Source organism: Nannospalax galili, unplaced genomic scaffold, assembly GCF_000622305.1.
Source record: "Nannospalax galili isolate Female #2095 unplaced genomic scaffold, S.galili_v1.0 scaffold321, whole genome shotgun sequence".
NCBI classification, from domain to species: Eukaryota; Metazoa; Chordata; class Mammalia; order Rodentia; family Spalacidae; genus Nannospalax; species Nannospalax galili.
The window spans coordinates 3,510,368-3,530,365 of record NW_008345972.1 but is presented as its reverse complement, the minus strand read 5'-3'; the positions used below and the strand labels follow the sequence as shown (position 1 = coordinate 3,530,365).

Genomic DNA, 19,998 nt, shown 5'->3' with positions numbered 1-19,998 from the left:
TATATAAAATACTTTTTTTTTTTTTTTTTTTAGCTAACAGGGCAATGCTTCAACATCAACAAACTGATAAATGGTTAATAGTATACTGGTTAAGAGTTTTCTCTACTCACTACTAAATTCCAGAGCCTGCATTTTCTTTGCTCAGAAGCACTATAGATGCTTAGACTATGGAACTAGTAACAGGCAGCACCATCACTTTCCAGTTGCCTGGAGAAGTTGGGTCTAGATGGGGAAGGCTGAGTGGGCTTCAGTGAGTGAATGAAAATGATTGAATCTAATTAGTGAATTCAATAATTCTATAGACCTCATTTTTTAAAACAAATTTGACTTCTTAAAGGGGGTGCATTCATTGAAAAGCTGGACAGAAAACTGGCCAAGTGCTTCATCCCCTTCTAGTCCTGTCTTGACAAGCAATGAAAGCAACAGATTTCACAAATCACACCCTCACTCTGGTGCTTCTGGGGGAAAAATAACCCAGGCTACATACACAGTATGACATACCAGGACTACTGATTTGTGTGTTGTTTACCTGTAAAACAAGGTACTGTGGGCAACCAAAACAATAAAGGCCTCCACTTCAAAGTATCTTTTCATAGTCCTTTAGTTACAGCAGCTTCAGTTTGGAAGCTCAGGGACATGTCTCGTTGCTTGGACTACCACAAAAATCCATCCTGCTATTTAAAACTCTGTTCAGAACACTCAACTTTTAGTCTTCCAAAAATAAAAGAAAGTGAAAGAAAAGCCAGATTTCAGGAGCTCAGGATAGAACTTTCTTGAGGTTTACTTCCTCTGTTGTCCAAAGAAAAACAAGTTGGTGGCAAAACCACTACTTTGTGGAACAGCAACAGGCATGATCTTACAGCTCAAGCTTTCTAATGTGAACATGAGAGAAACTGTCCCAAGTTCAAACAGGGCAGTGATGAGAAGGAGGACCCTTTCTGTGTGAAATTCTCTGTGTGCTTCCAACAGCATTTCCAGTTTATAATCCAGAAGAACTCTAAAACCAGCTACTCTCTGACAATGTGACTATGATACAAACACCAAGTGGCAGCTGCTGTAGGCATTCCAAATGTGTATGAGACCGCCAGTATACAGAAAACTGGACGTCAGCAGCACAGTGTAACTTGCTTATGAGAGAATGCTTTCCCACTTCAAAGGAGACTATGACAGGCAGAACAACGAAGCAGCAGGAAATGGCAGCAGCAATCACTCGTTTTCATCTGGGTTCTGAGGGTCAAAGATTTTGACATGTGTAAAGGGGAAAAGCCCTTTGCGCCCATTCACCTCGCCTTCCCACTGGCCATTTATATTCATCCTTGTAACTTTCACAATGTCACCAACCTGTAGGGACAGAGAAAGAAGGCAAAATTAGTAATGCTTGACAATCCCCCTCCCACAAAAGCTCATAAAAGCAAATAAAATAACAGATGAAGGAAACACTGGGAAGGTAGAGAAAAAGAGTGCCAGGCACTGAAAACTGCCTCAACACTCACCTCACTTAACCTGGAATTCTAGTGTTTTTTACAGGATACTTTCCACACGATTCTACTCAATTTAATAAGATTTATAGAACATTTATTGCATGAAAAATGAAAGTTAGTTCCTATGCTTAAGGAACTTCCATCTTTGCTGCAGGCTAGACAATAAACATTCCACAGTCCAGATGTCACAGATGCTTGTTGAACATGTTAGACACCAACAAAGCTGTATATATAGGTAAAGAATTGAAGTCAACACTACAGAGCACATGAATAAGAAACTACTGCTTTCTGCAGAGATGGGTCAGAGCAACATAGGAAGAATGGCTGGGAGCACATGCCCCCTGCCCCCTCAACCCTTCCCTGTTACAGGGAATGAGGCCTTCTGCATGACTAAGTGCTCACCTCTGAGCTACAGCCTCATCCCCTTTTTTACTTTTATTATTATTTGGGATTTCTTTTTTTTCCCTTTGGTCTTTTTGAAACAGGGTCTTCCCTGTAACCCCAGCTGGCCTACAACTTACTATGTAGACCAGGCTGGCCTTGAACTCACAGAGAGCCTCCTGCCTCTGCTTCCCAAGTGCTGGGATTAAAGGCATGCACCACCATGCCAGGCCTATTTGGGGTTTCTTAAAGATTTATTTTTGTCTGTGTGTGGGTATATGCGGGTGCCCTTGGAGCTGGACCACCTGATATTGGTGGGTTCTGGTAACCAATCTTGAGTCCTCTGCAAGAGCACTTGGAAGGGAAAAAAGAATTACTGTGAATTTGAAACCAACCTGGTCCATACACTGAGTACCAGGCAAGCCTGTTCTACAAAGTGAGACTCTGTCTCAAAGAAACAAACATACAAAAAAGTGTAAATATTATCTTTATATATGGGTGTATTTAGTATTTGGAGGCTATACACACTAACTCTAAATTAACCCAGACATGGTAGCACGTGCCTATAATCCCAACTACTCAGAAGATCTGAAACTTGAAGCTAACCTAGGAAAACAAAACCCACAGGGTTCTGATATGGTGGCAGCATACACCTATAATCTCAGCACTCGGGAGGTAGGGGTAAAAGGATTAGGATTGGGCTACATTGTAAATCTAAGGCCAGCCTGGACTGCTTGAGACTAGACCCTAAACAAGCAAACAAAATAAAAAACAAAGGCCTGGGAGTACAACTCAGTGGCTGAGAGCTTGTTTAGTGTATATGAGGCCTCGGGTTCAACTCTTCCTCATCCGTTTTTCTTCCCCCTCTACTGATTTAGAGCCTTTTCTTCCTCAGACAGACAAGAGGCACCCTTTCTAATGGGAATGTTCTTCAGCTGGGCAAAGTACAGTTACTTGGAAAAAGACAGGAAGGCCCACTTCTGCCTTGGAATTTGAGGGCAGCCTGAGTATCACCTTGTCTCCAAAAATGGAGATGGGGGCTGGGAAGGTAGTATATTACTCAGTGATAGTAGAACACATGCACATGACCCTGGATTCGACCTCTAGCACATACATAACATAAAATTAAGCACACATACTAAGATCAACAGCTGGCCCCTTTGTGTCTAGTGAAGATGATGGCAAGAAGGCACTTCTGGCTGCTAGCAGTAGCTTCCTATGGCTATACTTCTCTGTCCAGAGTGTATCCTGGGAATAATCCTATCATTTAACTTTTTTTTTTTTATCTTTTTGAGACAGGGTCTCCCTGTAGCTCCAGCTGCCTGGAACTCACTCTATAGACCAAGCTGGCCTCGAACTCAGAGGATCTGCCTGCCTCTGCCTTCCAACTGCTGGGATTAAAGGCGTGTGCCACGCCCAGCTATCATTTAACTTTTTTTTGGGGGGGGGGTTCTTTTTGAGACAGGGTCTCCCTGTAGCCCCAGCTGTCCTGGAACTCACTACGTTGACCAGGCTGGCCTTGAACTCACAGAGATCTGCCTGCCTCTTTTATCAGTTGATTCAAAGAGCAATTAAGGCCCAAAAGGGTCTGGTTGTCACAGCACTGTTTTGCTGCCACAATCAGCCTCTACTCCTCACATAGGCATTCTGGTCTCAAGGTTCAATAAAAATCAATGAGGGGGGGGAAGCTGGAGAGATGGCTCAGCAGTTAAGAACACTGACTGTTCTTACAGAAGACCTGGGTTTGAATCCCAGCACCCACATGGCAGCTAACAACTGTCCCTAACTCTAGTCCCAGGGGATCTAACAGCCTCTTCTGACTTCCGCGGTCATTGCATGACACAGGTGCACTTACCTACAATGCAGGCAATACATGCATGCACATAAAAAAAAATATAATTAAAAAAAATCAGTTCCAGGGGATCTAACAGCCTCTTCTGACTTCCGCGGTCATTGCATGACACAGGTGCACTTACCTACATGCAGGCAATACATGCATGCACATAAAATAAAAATAATAAATAAAATATTTTTAAAAAATTGATCAGGGGAGCAATGGTTACACTGGAATCAGAGGTTCTAACCTAGGTGGTGTGAAGGGGTCTCTGATCAAATAACATCCTGGAAGTATGTGAAAAATATATGTAAATGTGTATGTTATGGGGTTGGTTTTCATTGAAGGAAGGATTCTTAGCTTTCACTGAATATAGTTTTCCCAAAGGGGTCTAATCTCAAGAATATCTAAAAGCAAAAACCCATTAGTTATTCACTATCACAGGCAGGTTTCACCTATTTGTGGCTTTCATTTACTTAGTCATTCAACAAATATTGAATGCCTTTGTGTCAAGCCTTGGAAAGGCAGAACAGAAACATAGGCCCTCATGGAGCTGCTTGGATCCTAATCATTTTACGCTCTATGTGCCAGTATCTGAATCAAAGCTGCTGGAGCCAGAAAGGCTTAGAGCCCAAGCCCCTGGGTAGCAGTCAAATGGTCTCATGGACTCTCATCCACAACTGAATGCTACCTGTTTTGTTTTTTTAATATTGCAGACTTGGTCTTTTCCTTCAAATTACCATTCTCCTTCAAGGCAATAACCTGATTCTCAAGAGGTCAGGTCACTGAGTAATACCTCTTATGGCAATACAGAGATTTCACTTTAGGGTAGGGTTCAAAGGCACTAAAGGCCAGTATGTTGTGATGCAAGAAACAGAGTTAGAAGTAGTTTCTCTTGGTTCTTTCTGGAGGTCCAAGCCAGGCACTGTGGTGTACACCTATAATCCGGAGACTCACCAAGAGTTCGAGGGCAGCCTGGGCTACATAGCAAGTTTGAGGGAAGCCTGAAGTTGACAGGATCCTATCTCAAATACTAAAAAATATTTCTATCCATATATAATAGGATTCTATATATAGAAACTCAACACTTCCACATAGAAGATACGAAAGTAGGAAATTCAGCAGAGTTGCAGGGTACAAGAACAACATATACAATGAAGCAAGCAACTCAATTTATAGTAACATATAAAAGTACCTAGGAAAGCCAGGCATAGTGGTCCACACTTGTCATGCCTATATTTGGAAGGCTGAGATGGAAAGAGTGCCATGAATTTGAAGGCAGTATGGTCTACACAGTGAGTTCTAGACCAGCCTAAGCTACAGTTTAGGATACTCCCTCAAAAACCAAAAACAAAAAAACCAAAAACAAACCCAAACTTTTTTTTTTTTTTTGAGACCAGTTTACACTGTGTAGCTTGGGCTGGCCTGGAACTCACTATGTAGACCAGACTGGCTTCAAACTAACAGATATCCACCTGCCTCTGCCTCCGGAGTGCTGGGATCAAAGGTATGTGCCACACTGCCTAGATACAAAAACCCGTTTTTTCTTTTTGAGACAGGGTTTCCCTGTAGCCCCAGCTGGCCTGGAACTTGATATGTAGACCACCTGCCTTTAGCTCCCAAGTCCTGGGACTAAAGGAAAATGCCACCACGCCCAGTACTCATGAAAAAACTGGGTGTGATGGTACATGTCAGCACTGGGGTAGGGGTAAGGATAGGTAGATCCTTGAAGTTCACTGGCCAGACAATTGGTGAGCTCCAGGTTCAGTCAAGGATTCTGCCTCAAGAAAGCTGAAAAATAATAGAGGGAGACACTGGACAATGACCTGTTCTCCACACTTTTACATACACACACACAGTAACTGAACAAAGAACTTGAAAAGGTATCACTCCAAAGAAGATAAACCAATAATCAATAGGTAAATGAAAAGATGCTCATTAATTATTGCAAAATGCTTAATAAAACCACAATGCTGGAGAGATGGCTTGGCAAGTCAAGGTCCTGGCCACAAAAGTCTGATGACATGAGTTTGATCCCAGGAACCTACATAAAGTTGGAAGAAGAGAACTAACTTCATAAAGTGTCCTCTGACTTCTACATGTATGCTGTGGCATGTGTGTGTCCCATCAAGTACATACACAACAAACACCCAATCAAGAGTGGTGGTCCAGCTGGACATGGTAGTGCATGCCTTTAATCCCAGCACTTGGGAGGCAGAGGCAGGCAGAGCTCTGTGAGTTTGAGGCCAGCAGGGCACGGGCTACAGGGAGACCCTGTCTCAAAAAGACCGAAGAAAAAAAAAAAAAGAATGGTGGCCCACATCTGTCATCCTAGCACACAGTTAGCCAAGGCAGCAGGATTGCCTACAGTGAGATTCTATCTTTAAAAAAAAAAGTGGAGGCTGGAGAGGTGACTCAGGGATTAAGAGCACTGGTTGCTCTTGTAGAGGGCCCAAGTTCCATTCCCAGCACCCACATAGTGGCTAACACCTGTCCTTAACTCCAGTTCAGGGGATCCAACACCCTCTTTTGGTGTCTGTGGGCACTGAATAATATAGGTGCACTTACATATATGCAGGCAAAAGATACAAACAAAATAAGTTTTTAAAGTCTCAGAGCTCTGCTATACACTACCTGTGAGACTATCTGCAAATTGCATAAATCTTAAATTCTAATTGTGTAAAACAACGCTGGTGCCACCTGCCTCAAAAGGAACACAATGTAATGTGAAGCTCCTGGCTGTTGATCCTTCTTTTTTTTTTAAATTATTTTTTAATATTTTATTTTATGTGTATGTGTGCATTGCCTGCCTGTAGGTAAGTGCACCCATGTTGTGCAATGCCGCGGAGGTCAGAAGAGGGTTTTGGATTCCCCTGGAACTGGAGTTAAGGATGGTTCATAGCTGCCATGTGGGTGTGGGGAATTGAACCCTGGGTCCTCTGCAAGAGCAGTCCATGCTCTTAACCTCTGAGCCATCTCTCTAGCCCCTGGTGATCCTTCTTTAGCAATAGCTATTCCTAAATATAGAAAACAGACCAGCATAATGACCAGGTTAGGACAAACCTTGTCTAAAATACAGTAGGCCCCAATTTCAGGTATTCTCGTACTAACTACACATTAAGAGAAACCACCTCTCCGCTTTTTGAGTATGTGTGTATGTTAACATTGGGTGTGGTTCCTTGGACACCATACATTTTTTTTTGGGGGGGGGTGTCTCTCACTGGGACCCGAGGCACATCAATTAGGCTAGGTTGGCTGGCTAGTGAACCCCAGGAATCTGCCTGCTTTCATTTCCCTAGCACTAAGATGACAAGTGTATGCCACCACACCTGGCTTTTTATATGGGTTCTATGAATCAAATGCAGACCCTCGTGCTTGTGTGTAAGTACTTTACAGACCGTGCAAATTATTTCCCAGGTCAACAAAAACCTTCAAGAAACAATTATTTCTGATTTATAACCCAATGATGATTTACTAGTAGGAAAAGAAATTATTAAATGTATGAGAACCTGGGGTGGAAAGAGCCTCTGTGGGTGAAGGCACTTGCTACCAAGCCTGACAATTTGAATTCAACTACCAGGACCCACATGGTGGAAGGAGAGAACTGACTCTTGAAAGTTGTACACACCTACACAAATATAAATGTAAAAAACAAACAAACAAACAAACAAACAAACAAACACACACATACTTGGGGCCAGGCATGGTGGCACATGCCTTTAAACACAGCACTCAGAAGGCAGAGGCAGGCAGATCTGTGAATCTGAGGTCAGTATAGTCTACCTAGTGACTTCCAGGCCAGCTAGGGCTACACAGTTAGACCCAGCCCATAAAAAATGGGCTGTGTGTCATGGTGCACACATGGTGCTTTAATCTCAGCACCTGAGAAATAGAGGCTGGTAGATTTCTGTGAGTTCAAGGTCAGCCTCATCTACAAAGTGAGTTGCAGGCCAGTCAGGGCTATACAGTGAGAAACTCTCAAAAAAACAAAACAAGGAGCTGGGGAAGATGGCGAGCCTGTACTCCTCTTGCAAAGGACCAGGATTCAGTTTTCAGCACCCACGTCAGGCAGCTCACAACCACCCAACTCCAGTTCCAGAGATCTGATGTCATCTTCTACCTCCATGGGCATCTGCACTCACATGCACATAGCCACATAGCCACAGACATATAGACACATACACAATTAAAAAAAAAAACTTGTGAACAAAACAAAAGAACAAGGGAGCAGAGTGTGGTCGAAACACCTGGGAGGTAGGAGGATCAGGAGTTGAGTTCAAGCCTTCCTCAACTAGGTATAATCAAAGCCACCCTGAGTGACATGAGACCCTGTCTCTAAACACACACACACAAAACCTAGGCTGGGGATGTAGCTCAATGGTGGAATGCTTGCTTAGCATGCACAGGCCCTGTGCCCTCAATTCCCTGGCACCAGAAGAAAAAAAAAAAAAAAAAACAGAAAAAGAGAAAGAGAGGAAGGGAGAAGGGGAGGGAGGAAGGAGAGAGAATTATTTCTAAATATTACCACGAAAAAATTAGAACCAGCTGGGCAATGCGGCAGGTACCTGCAGTCCCACTAGGAGGGCTGAAGTAGAATCTTGACTCAGGAGCTCAAGGTAAATTTGGACAACATAGTGAGGTCCCACCTTTGGGGAAAAATCCTCCAAAAATGACAGCCTTCTAGAATTCTAAAATGTTTTTTATGGGACTGGAGAGATGACTCAGTGGTTAAGAGCACTGGATGCTCTTGCAGAGGACCTAGGTTTGGTTCCCAGCACCCACATGGTGGCTATCATCCCTAACTCCAGTTGCAGGGGATCTGACCTCCTTGGGCATTGAACAACTTATACACATGCAGGCAATACACTCATACACATTAAAAAATAATAAAATTTAGGGTTGGAGAGATGGCTCAGCAGTTAAGAGCACTGACTGCTTTTGCAAAGGACCCAGGTTCAATTCCCAGCACCCACATGGCGGCTACAAACCGTCCTTAACTCCATTTCCAGGGGAATCCAAAGCCCTCTTCTGATTTCCTCAGCATTGCACGACACAGGTGCACTCACATACATGCAGGCAATACACTCATACACATAAATAAATAAAATACTTAAAAATAAAATAAAATTTAAAAAACTTTTTTTTTTATCTTTTTGAGACAGGGTCTCCCTGTAGCACTACCTGGCCTGGATTCGCTATGGAGACTAAGCTGGCCTTGAACTCACAGAGATCCGCCTGCTTCTGCCTCCCAAGTGCTGGGATTAATGGTGTGCACCACCACTCCTGGCCTAAAAACTTTTTAATTTCATTTTATTTCTGTGTGTGTCTGTGTCTGTGTATGCCACAGCACATGTGTGGTGGTTAAGAGCGGCTTCTAGGAGCTGGTTTTCTCTTGCCATATAGCTCCCAGGCAGGCTGGCAGGCTTGGTGGCAAGCACCTTTCCCTCTGGGCTATTTTGCCAGCCCCCTAAAGGATTTTTTTTTCTTTTCTTAGATTTTTATTTAATTTTATGTGTATGAGTATTTTGCCTACATGTATATAAGTATACCATGCACATGCCTGGCATCTGCTGAGGCTGGAAGAGGGCAGCAGATCCCTTGGAACTGAACTTAAGGACAGGTGGTAGCCAACATGTGGGTGCTGGGAACCAAACCTACGTCCTCTGTAAGAGCAGCCAGTGCTCATAGCTGCTGAGCAACCTCTGCAGCTACTTTAAAGAATTTTATGATGGCTCATACCTAGAACTCCAGATTGATACAAAAGGGTTGCTTCACTCTTGAGATCAGCCTTGGCTATAGACTATATAGGCTTGGCTATAGTTTATAGGCTTGTCATGACACACGCACAAACACTCCCTTTTTTTCTTTCTGAACAAGGGTCTCACAATGCATATGCAGCACAGAGTAGCCTGGAATTCACTATTGTAATCAGGCTGGCCTGGAACTTTCAATCCTTTTGCTTCATCTTCCCTAGGGCAGTTACTATAGTAGTGACATGCCAGGTAAGATTCTTACTTTAAAAAAAATATATTTTATTTATTATTTTTATTTTATGTGTATTCGTGTATTGCCTGCATGTAGGTAAGTGCACCCATGTTGTGCAGTGCCCTCGAAGAACAGAAGAGACTGTCGGATTCCCTGGAACTGGAGTTAAGTTACAGACAGTTCTTAGTGCCATGTGGGTGCTGGGATTCGAACCTGGGTCTTTTACAAGAATAGTCAGTGTTTTTTTTGTTGTTGTTGTCTTTTTGATACAGGGTCTCCCTGTAGCCCGAGCTGTCCTGGAACTCACTATGTAGACCGGAACTCACTATGTAGACCAGGGTGGCCTTGAACTCACAAAGATCCACCTGCCTCTGCCTCCTAAGTGCTTGGATTACAGGCTTGTGCTACCAAGCCTGGCCAGTCAGTGTTCTTAATTGCCTAGCAATCTCTCCAGCCCCAAGATTCTTACTTTTGAAAAGGTATTGTGACCAAGGAAAAAAGTTATCCTTGGTATTAAAGGAATATTAAAGAAAAAGAAAAAAAAAACCTTCTAAAACTAGGTGCTACAAAGGAGAGCTGACATACCATCAAAGACAGAAGGAAAAAATGGGCGCCTGTAATACCAGCTACTCCACAGGGTTCAAGACTAGCCTGGGCCACATGGTGAGAACTACCTCAAAAACCAAGCTAAGACACTTACACCCTACCATAGCACCAACATGCACAAGGTTCTTATAGTGAATACTAGCTTGTGGACACTGATAAGCCATAGGGAAAAGGCTTCACATTGCTGAAATGTGTCAGAGGTGAGAGAAAGCAGCTTTATTGCATTAGGAAGCTGTGGCCTTGTACAGACCTCCAGGGCTATATCAGGTGCTTTATAAACCTGTGGACAGGACCAATACAATGTGGTCATCCAGCCACTGGAATTAACGATGATCTCTGAGAGACTAAAAAAATGCAACCAGCACTACTGAAACCTCAATATGCTTTGCAGACTGCTTCATCTCAGTCAGCAGAAGCAGCAAAGAAACTTTGCTATAAGTAAGCTAGGCACAATGGCATACTGTTGTGATCCCAACACTTAGGAGGCAGAGGCCAGAGGAGCCTCAAAAGTTTAAGGCAAGTCTGGGCTGTTTACATAGATATCATAAAAGAATCATAAAAAGAACATGATAAACCAGTAGGGTGGTACACACCTGTAATTACAGCACCTGGGAATTCAAGGTCATTCTCAGCTGCACAGTGAATTTACAGCCAGCCTGGGCTATACATAAAATTCTGTCTCAAAAAATAAATAGTAAAAGGACAGACTGACTATTTAAATATTGTCCAAACACACAGGCAAGCAGGACTAAGAGTCCAAGACTCTTCTGCCACAGAGAAAGTATATCAGAAGACAGTGGCGTATCTAGGAATGGTCAAATTTCTTGGTTTCTGTCAAAATAGGGAAAATGGCAAATTCTAACCTGGACAAAACCCTAGAAGTGATTAGCAAAGAGAAGGTTATCAGAAGAGAAGATTAATATAAAAATCTAAGTGTTTATTTATAAAACCTTTGGTAAGGATTGGTGATGGTATTGTTTGTCTAACATGCATGAAGCCCTGGATGTGACCCTTAGTACCATATAAACCCTGGTATAATATGTTTACTTATAATCGCAGCACTTGGGAGGTGGAACCAGGAGGATCAGAAGCCCAAGGTCATCCTCAGTTGCATAGTTGAATTTGAGGCCATAGTGATCCTGCATTAAAAAACAAACAAAAAACAGGGGTCTGGAGAGATGGCTTAACTGCTGTTAAGAGTACGAGCTGCTCTTGCAGAGGACCTGGCATCTAACAACTGCCTATTAACTCCAATTCCAGGGGATTTGACATGCTTTTCTGGTGAGGGTATTGCACGAATGTGTGCACTTATATACATGTAAGCAAAACATTCAAATACACAGAAAAAAAAAATTTTTTTTTTTTGGGTCTTTTTGAGACAGGATCTCCCTGTAGCCCCAGCTGTCTTGAAACTATGTAGACCAGGCTGGCCTTGAACTCATAGAGATCTGCCTGCCTCTGCCTCCCGAGTGCTGGGATTAAAGGCATGCGCCACCATGCCCAGCTAAGAAAAATAATTAAAAAACCCCAGCCAGGTGGAGTGATACATGTCTTTAATCTCAGCACTCATGAGGCAGAGGCAGGTAGATCCCTGTACAATTAAGGGCAACCTAGGATGGTCTACATAGCAAGTTCCTGGTCAGCTGGGGCTATCTAGTGAGATATTATTTCAAAAAAACCAAAACAAGCTGGGCACGGTGGTGCACGCCTGTAGTCCCAGCACTCGGGAGGCAGAGGCAGGCGGATCTATGTGAGTTCAAGGTCAGCCTGGTCTACATAGTGAGTTCCAGGACAGGTGGGGCTACAGGGAGACCCTGTTTCAAAAAGACAAAAAAAAATATAAAATAAAAAAAATAAATAAATAAAACCAAAACCATCAAGAATAGCCGGGCATGGTGGCGCACACCTTTAATCCCAGCACTTGGGAGGCAGAGGCAGGGGGGTCTCTGGGAGGTCGAGGCCCGGCCGGGCTACACAACGAGGTTCCGGTCCGCCGGGGGTGCCAGGGGGACCCCGCCCCAACAAAACCCCCACAAAAAAAAAAAAAAAAAAAAAAAAAAAAAAATCAAGAACAAAACCTTTTAACCTTTTGGTGAAATGGTTAACAAGAAACAGGAGGGATAATCAGTGGGCTAGATGACATACTCAGGGTTACAAAAGATTCAAGAGAAATGTATAGACAACTTTAACAAGACAAAAAAATTCAAGAGGACCATCAGTAGGGCCACCCACATAACCCCAACAAAACCCCCAAGGCTGGGCATGGTGGACTGAGGCTGGGCATGGTGGTTTATACCTGTAGTACTGACTACTAGGGAAGTTGAGATGCAGGATGGTTTGAGCCCAGGATTTCAAGACCAGCCTGGGCAACACAGGAAGACCATCTCAAAATCAAACCAAACATGAGGCTACAAAAACAGGATATGGCTGGCTGTAAACTGTTTCAGAACCAAATCACCTTGTAAAACCTTTCCATAAGGACAGAAGAGTTTTGTTCACTACTGTATCTCAAGTTGCTAGTCTGTCATCTTCATAAGCAGCCAATAAACCTTGCCGAAGGACTGAACATCTTAGGACGAATCCAGGTCAAAACTGGAAGGCCAGTGGAGCAGACAACTGCAGAAGGCTAAAAGCATTAGGAAGATGGTTGGATTAATGCTTTAGGGGATATTATAATTTGAATTTCTCTTCTTTATTTATACCAAGTCTATTCTGAATCACTTTAGATATCACTTGAAGTTTGAGACACTGGTACTCTCTATCCACAGAATCCATTCTACTGACTCCTACGGACTACACCAGGTCATGTCACCAACCGTGGGTTTGTTTTTTTGAGTGTGTGTGTGTATGTGTGTGGGGGTCAGGACAGTCTTGGGTGTCATTCCTCAGGTCTCTTTCACCTTTGGTTTGAGACAAGGTCTCTCACTGGCCTGGAACTTCACCAAGTAGGCTAGCCAGCAAGCTACCAGGAATCTACCTGTCTCTGCCTCCCATCTCACCATCACTGGGATTATAGGTGCTAACATTCACTCCCAGCTTTTTATGTGGGTTCTGGGGGGTCAAAATCAGGTCTTCATTGCAAAAGAAGCACTTTACCAACTGTACCATACCCTCACTGCTGTTTTCTTAACCTATGCCATATGGTATGTGACTGAAGTTCCATTTAGATACTTAGATACTAATTTTATACAGCAAACACTCATGAGTGCGTGTACCCAAAACTAAGTACAATTTTGACAACGGTAAGAAATTCTCTGCTGACTGCCCCACTTCCTCTTTTAAGATAGGGCCTATTCACACAGCCCAGGATGATCTTCAACTATTGATCCTCCAGTCTCTACCTCCAAGTGCTGGTTGTGTATACCATGGCACTTGGCTCTTCCCTATCTTTTTAGTCAGGAAAGCAAACTAGAATATGAGAGCATTTTTATAGGGAAATCAAGCATTTGCCATAGAATTTAAAATCATGAGAGGCTGGAGAGATGGCTCAGCAGTTAAGAGTATTCTCTGCTCTTCCAGAGGACCTAGGTTCAGTTTCCAAGACCCAGATGGCAGCTCACAATCATCTGTAACTCAAGTTCCAGTGGATTTGCCCCTCTTCTGGCTTCTGCAGGGACCACACACACATGTGGTGCATATACATTTGGGCAGAATATTCACACATATAAAATAAAATCTTATAATAAAAAATAATAAGGAAGCAAATTCTCTGAAATTGTGAAAAATGAAGGCAATGAAGTTTCTTTGTGGTTGATTTTGAGACAGGGCTCTGTAGCCCCAGATGGTCTGGAACTCACTATGGTTGGCCTCCATCTTAGAGATCCACCTGCCTCCTCTACCTCTGGAGTGCTGGGATTAAAGGCGGGTGCTACCATGCCTGGCTCACTTAGCTTTTTTTTTTTTAATTTTATTATTATTTTGTGCATGAGTGTACTGCCTGCATGTGTGTAAGTGCACCCATGTCATGCAATGTCTGAGGAAGTCAGAAAGAGGGCATGGGATTCCCTGGAACTGGAGTACAGAAGGTTGTTAGCCACCACATGGGTGCTGGGAATTGAACCTGGGTCCTCTGCAAAAGCAGTCAGTGCTCTTAACCATGGAGTCATCTCTCTAGCACTGTTTTTTTTTTTTTTTTTTGTCTTTTCGAGACAGGGTCTCCCTGTAGCCCCAGCTGTCCTAGAACTCCCTAGGTAGACCAGGCTGGCCTTGAACTCAGTGATCTGCCTGCCTCTGCCTCTCCAGTGCTAGGATTAAAGGCATGAACCACTATGCCCACCTCACTTAGCTCTTTTATAGTACATGAAAACCTATTTCCCATGCTCTGTCGTTTGCCACTCTGGCCCTTTACCCAACATTTTCAGTGTACTCACTTACTGGTAGCTGCTCAGTGGTAAGTTCCTTCAAGCATTTAAAAAACAATTTTATTATTTTTTATGTGTATGCATGTATTGCCTGCATGTAGGTAAGTGCACCTGTGTCGTGAAATGCCCTCGGAGGTCAGAAGAGGCTGTTGGAGCCTCTGGGACTGGAGTTATGGACAGTTGTTGGCTACCATGTGAGTGCTGGGATTCAAACCCAGGTCTTCTGTAAGAACAACCAGTGTTAACTGCTGAGCTGTCTCTCCAGCCCCCTTCAAGCATATTCTTTTCTCTCTGCCATTCCCACTTTAACCAGCTAGCTTCTTTTTATCCCTCAAGACTCAATTCAAGGATCCCCTCCTTCAGGAGCCTTTGCAGACCAATATCTACCCACATCCTCATCCCTACTCTCTGTTCACATTGCTGCTTTCTGTCTCTATTCTTCCACTAGGTGGCAAGCACCATGATACATGTATCCCATCAGTTGGTTATATGAATGGATAAATATCAACTCTTTAAGACAGGTTGCAACAACAGCACTCTTGCTCCAAGATTAAAGATCTTTTAGGGGGCTGGAGAGATGGATGGCACAGGAGTTAAGAGTACCTATTACTGTTCTCGGAGAGGACCCAAATTTGGTTCCCAGCACCCAAACCAGGCAGCTCACAATTACTTTATAACTCGAAAACCAGAGGAGGTCTGACACCCTCTTCTGGCCTCTGAGGGCACTGTAGTCACATGCACAACCCTCCCCCATACATATACTTAAAATTTAAATCTTTAAAAAAGGAGGGGCTGGAGAGATGGCTCAGCAGTTAAGAGCGCTGACTGCATGCTCTTACAGAGGACCCAGGTTTGATTCCCAGCACCCACATGATGGCTACCTACGAACTGTCCTTAACTCCAGTTCCAGGGGAATTTGACATCCTCTTCTGACCTCACATACATGCAGGCAATACACTCATACACACACAAAAAATAATATTAAGCTGGGCGTGGTGGCGCACACCTTTAGTCCCAGCACTTGGGAGGCAGAGGCAGACGGATCTTTGTGAGTTCAAGGCCAGCTTGGTCTACATAGTGAGTTCAGGTCAGCTGGGGCTACAGGGAGATCCTGTCTCAAAAAGACGAAAAAAAAAACAAAACAAAACGGTATTTTGGAAAGGGCTATATTGCTTCCCCTAAATCTGAGAACGTTTCTGTAGCATGTGACCTGGTTCACAGAAGCCTTTGGGGAGTCAATGAGGCCTCTAGAGAGCTTTGTTGTTTTCTTTCTTTGGTGCTGGAGACTGAAATTAGAATTGCACTTGTCAGGCATTGAACATGCTATATCCCAGTGCTCTTCATTTTTTTTTTTTTTTTTTTTTTTTTTAAACTTTGAGACAAAATCTCCCTAAATTGCCCATTCTGGGCTTGAACTGGCCTGTAGCCCAGGCAGGTCCTGATCTTGTTATCTTCCTGCTCCAGTCTCAAATAGCTGGGATTACAGGCCTTGCTAGCTCTGCTGTTTTCAAGGACTGGGAACAAATTACCTTCACTTCTGTTACACAAGTCACAAATCAACTCATTTCTTAAAAAGAAGCAAAGGGATATGGCTAAAAGTAGATCAGCTTTTAGACCTGTCTCTGCTTGCAAGGAGTCTTTTTCAAAAGTAATGTTTCATTTATTTACTTACTTACTTTGTGGTGCTGGGAGTCAAATTAAGGACTGGGCTATATTCCCAGTCCCAAAGATAATTTTTACCAGGAAAAACAACAATTACAAAATTTGGGAAACAATTCAAGGAGTACAGTTCAGCAAAGCCATCATTTTTCACCAAGGGGAATAAAGAAGTTTCAATTACTGGAACATTTTGCCCTACTTGTGTCAGTGTTCTTCAGTTTAATTTTAATACTTTTCCTAATAACCTAAATGCAACAGTCCCAAGAGAATTTTTTAACAAGATCAGATAGGCATCACTATCGTAATAGTTTTAGATGATAACATAAGCAAAGGAAGTCAAGGGTGTGTGTGTGTGTGAAAATGGGAAAGCTGGTGCAAGTATGCTCAGCCAGTCAGACCTCAAACTTCCATTCCTCCTGCCTCAGCCTCCTGAATGCAGGGACTACAGCATGCCTCCTTGCCTGGTCCCTACTCTGATTTCTTTCTTTCTCTGGCTGAAGTATAAATGCAACTGAATCCTACTGATGGAATCAAACCAAATCTCCCCGCAAAGGAAGAATATTCGGGGAAACTGTATAAGGAAGTAAGATGTAAAATCCTAACTACTGAGACAAAGCTGACCTTTTCATGCTCTGTGCACAAAGCCGGACATCACCCAAAACTTCCTCCTCCTACTGCTGCCGGTTGCTGCCGGCCCCCTCCCACTGCTGCCGGTTGTGGTTTGTGGTTTTTGCCTTTAAAAGTCACCTGTAAGCTGAGCTCGGGGCTGCTGTTCTCTCTCTCTCTCCGAGTGAGGCAGGAGCCCGTCTGCGCAAACGATTAAATCCTCTTGCTTGTTGCATCTCCTGGTCTGAGGACTGAGTTATTGGGGTGCCGCCTCCTGCGGACGTTGGGTACCCCAGTCTGGGGGTCCTACATTTGGGGGCTCGTCCAGGATTCAGTTGCCCCCAGACCCATTTCCTCAGATCAGCAGGAGGTAAGGACGTCTTGTGTTTTGTCTTGGTCTTAATGTCTGTCAGTTATTTCCTGTTCTGGGAACGTTCCATCTGAACATTTGTGCCTGTGCAGGACCTGTAAGTCTGTATTCTGGAAACCAGTGGGAGTGGCAGACGTGCCCAGAGGCCCCTGGTTCTGACACTCTGGCCTTAGGGACTGGAGTGGTCTGGAGTGGGGAAGACGGTGTTACTTCCCCCGGGAGAAAAAGGGAGTTTGGCTTGGCTACTCCCCTCCCACTCTGTACTTTCAGTTCTTGAGTTAAGGAGTGCACGCCAAGAAATTCTCTGTTCTGTGTATTGTCTGTGTCTGTGTTCAGGGATCCCAAAAGTGAGAATGGTGGGTGCAGCGTGAGTCTGAATGAAAGAAGGACCGGTCCACATAAATGTGATTTAATGTGGTATGTATGCTTGATGGTTGTGTTAGTTACATAGAGGAAGGTCTGGTCTTGTAATTTTCTCAATACTCTGTATTGTAAACTTTCCTCTGTATTGTAAACTTTCCTCTGTATTGTAAACTTTCCTTTCCTCCTTCCTTTTATTCTCAGGACTGAGTCTTTGGGTGGGACCATTAAAGGCAAAAGAACAATTGAGGTTTTCTGGTCAGGGCTACTCCCTGATGTAAGCCAAAGGCATCTTAGCCCTCTTAGCGGACCCCGACTGCCCGCACGGGTGGAGACAAGGCGGCTTTTCTGTATCTCCCTCTCCTCTCTGTTTCTCTCTCTCTGGCCACTGAAACAGTCCCACGGGCATGGGTCGAGCAAATAAGAGCCATAGGGTGCTCGCCGCTAAAAGATTCCCGTAAAAGGATAAGGGGGTCCCAGGCGTGAATCCCAGATAAATTCACGTCCCCCACAGAAGAAAAATTGGGCGTTAGGTACTCGTCCATAAGCACACCCACTGGTCATTATTATTTAGAGTGGCATATTCTCTCTCTCTTTCTTTCCTTCTTACTCTCCCCCTCTCCTGTGACCTCCACTATGGGTTAATCGCTAACTACCCCTTTAAGTTTAACTCTAAAACACTGGAAGGAGGTCGTGGAACGGGCCCACAACTTATCATTGGAGGTCCGAAAGAGGTGGCAGAGTCTCTGCTCCTCTGTGTGGCCCTCTTTTGAAAAAGGATGGCCAAGGGATAGGACTTTTGACCTTGCTACTATCTTACAGGTTAAGGAATACATTTTCCACCCAGGACCACACGGACATCCGGACCAGGTGGCCTAGTCACCTGGGAAGACTTAGCCCAGAACCCCACATCTTGGGCACGGCTGTTCCTACCTCCTAGGGGAACTGGAGAGACTGACCAGGGGCCTCCTGTCCCTTCTGCTCCCGAGTCTTACTTCTTCCCTCCTGCCCCTTCAGTCTGCCCCTGAGAAGAAGTAAAAGCCAGTCCTCCCCGAGGACCAAGCTTCCCTAACCCTCCTTGATAAACCTGACAAATCCCCTCCTTTAACAGACTCCGCTTAAGGAGGGATGGGGGGGGCCCTCTGATGGAACCTGGACTGCCCAGGTTTTTTCCCTCCGAACTATAGGAGATCAGATCCAGTACTGGCCTATTTCAGCCTCTGATTTGTATAATTAGAAGACTCATAACCCCTCTTTTTCTCAGGATTCTCAAGCTCTAACTGTTTATTCTCCTCACCCACCAACCCACCTGGGAGGATTGTCAGCAACTCCTCCGGCCCTTCTAACCACAAAAGAAAGACAGCGAGTCATCCTGGAGGCCTGGAAAAATGTCCCCAGGCAGGATGGGAGACCCATTCTGCTCCCAAATAAAATGGACACAGGATTTCCTCTGACCAGACCTAACTGGGACCCTGAAACCATGGCCGGTAGGGAGCGTCTCTGTCTTTATCACCAGACTCTGTTAGCGGGTCTCAAAGGGGCTGGAAGGCGCCCGACCAATTTGGCAAAGGTACGTGCTATAACCCAAGAAAAAAATGAAACCCCCACAGGGTTTCTAAAATGCTTGATAGAGGAATATCGGATGTACGCCCCTTTTGATCCCACAGCCCAGGAGCGTCAGACAGATCTTCTTATGGCCTTTATAGGGCAATCAGCTCCTGACATTCGTGGTAAACTCCAACGGCTAGAGGGCCTTCAGGGGTACTCCTTACAGGACTTAGTAAGAGAAGCTGAAAGAATCTATAATAAGAGAGAAACTTTGAAAGAGAGGACAGAATCAGAAAAGAGCAGGAAGCTAGAGAGGATAAGAGAGAGAAAAAGAGAAATAAAGAATTAAGTCGAATTTTGGCCACAGTAGTTCAGGGAACAGGACCAGGACCAGGTAGGAACCTGGGAGACAAAAGAAGGCCCCGAGTGGATAAAGACCAGTGTGCCTATTGCAAGGAGAGAGGACATTGGGCTCGAGAATGTCCGAAGAAGCTGAACAGACTTCAAAAGAAAATAACCCCAGTCCTGACTCTAGGGGACTAGGGAAGTCGGGGCCAGGAGCTCCCCCCTGAGCCCAGGGTAACCTTGAAGATAGGGGGGCAATTGACTACCTTCATGGTGGACACAGGAGCTCAGCACTCGGCCCTAACAACAACTGAGGGACCTATGAGTTCCAAGACAGCCTGGGTCCAAGGGGCCACCGGAGGAAAAACATACAGATGGACCACAGAAAGAAAGGTGGACCTCAGCACAGGATGAGTCTCTCACTCATTCTTATTGGCCCCCGACTGTCCATACCTTCTTCTT

General features: G+C 44.3%; 1 protein-coding gene across 1 annotated transcript in view; it reads right to left on the bottom strand.

Moving 5' to 3' along the window:
- Crkl (CRK like proto-oncogene, adaptor protein) overlaps positions 1-19,998 on the bottom strand; it is a 43,711-nt gene continuing 23,713 nt past the window's right edge. Inside the window, exon 3 of the mRNA XM_008842240.2 lies at positions 1-1,341. Coding sequence (XP_008840462.1) covers positions 1,207-1,341 — 135 coding nt within the window. The 3' untranslated portion in view covers positions 1-1,206. The remainder of the gene's footprint in view (positions 1,342-19,998) is intronic.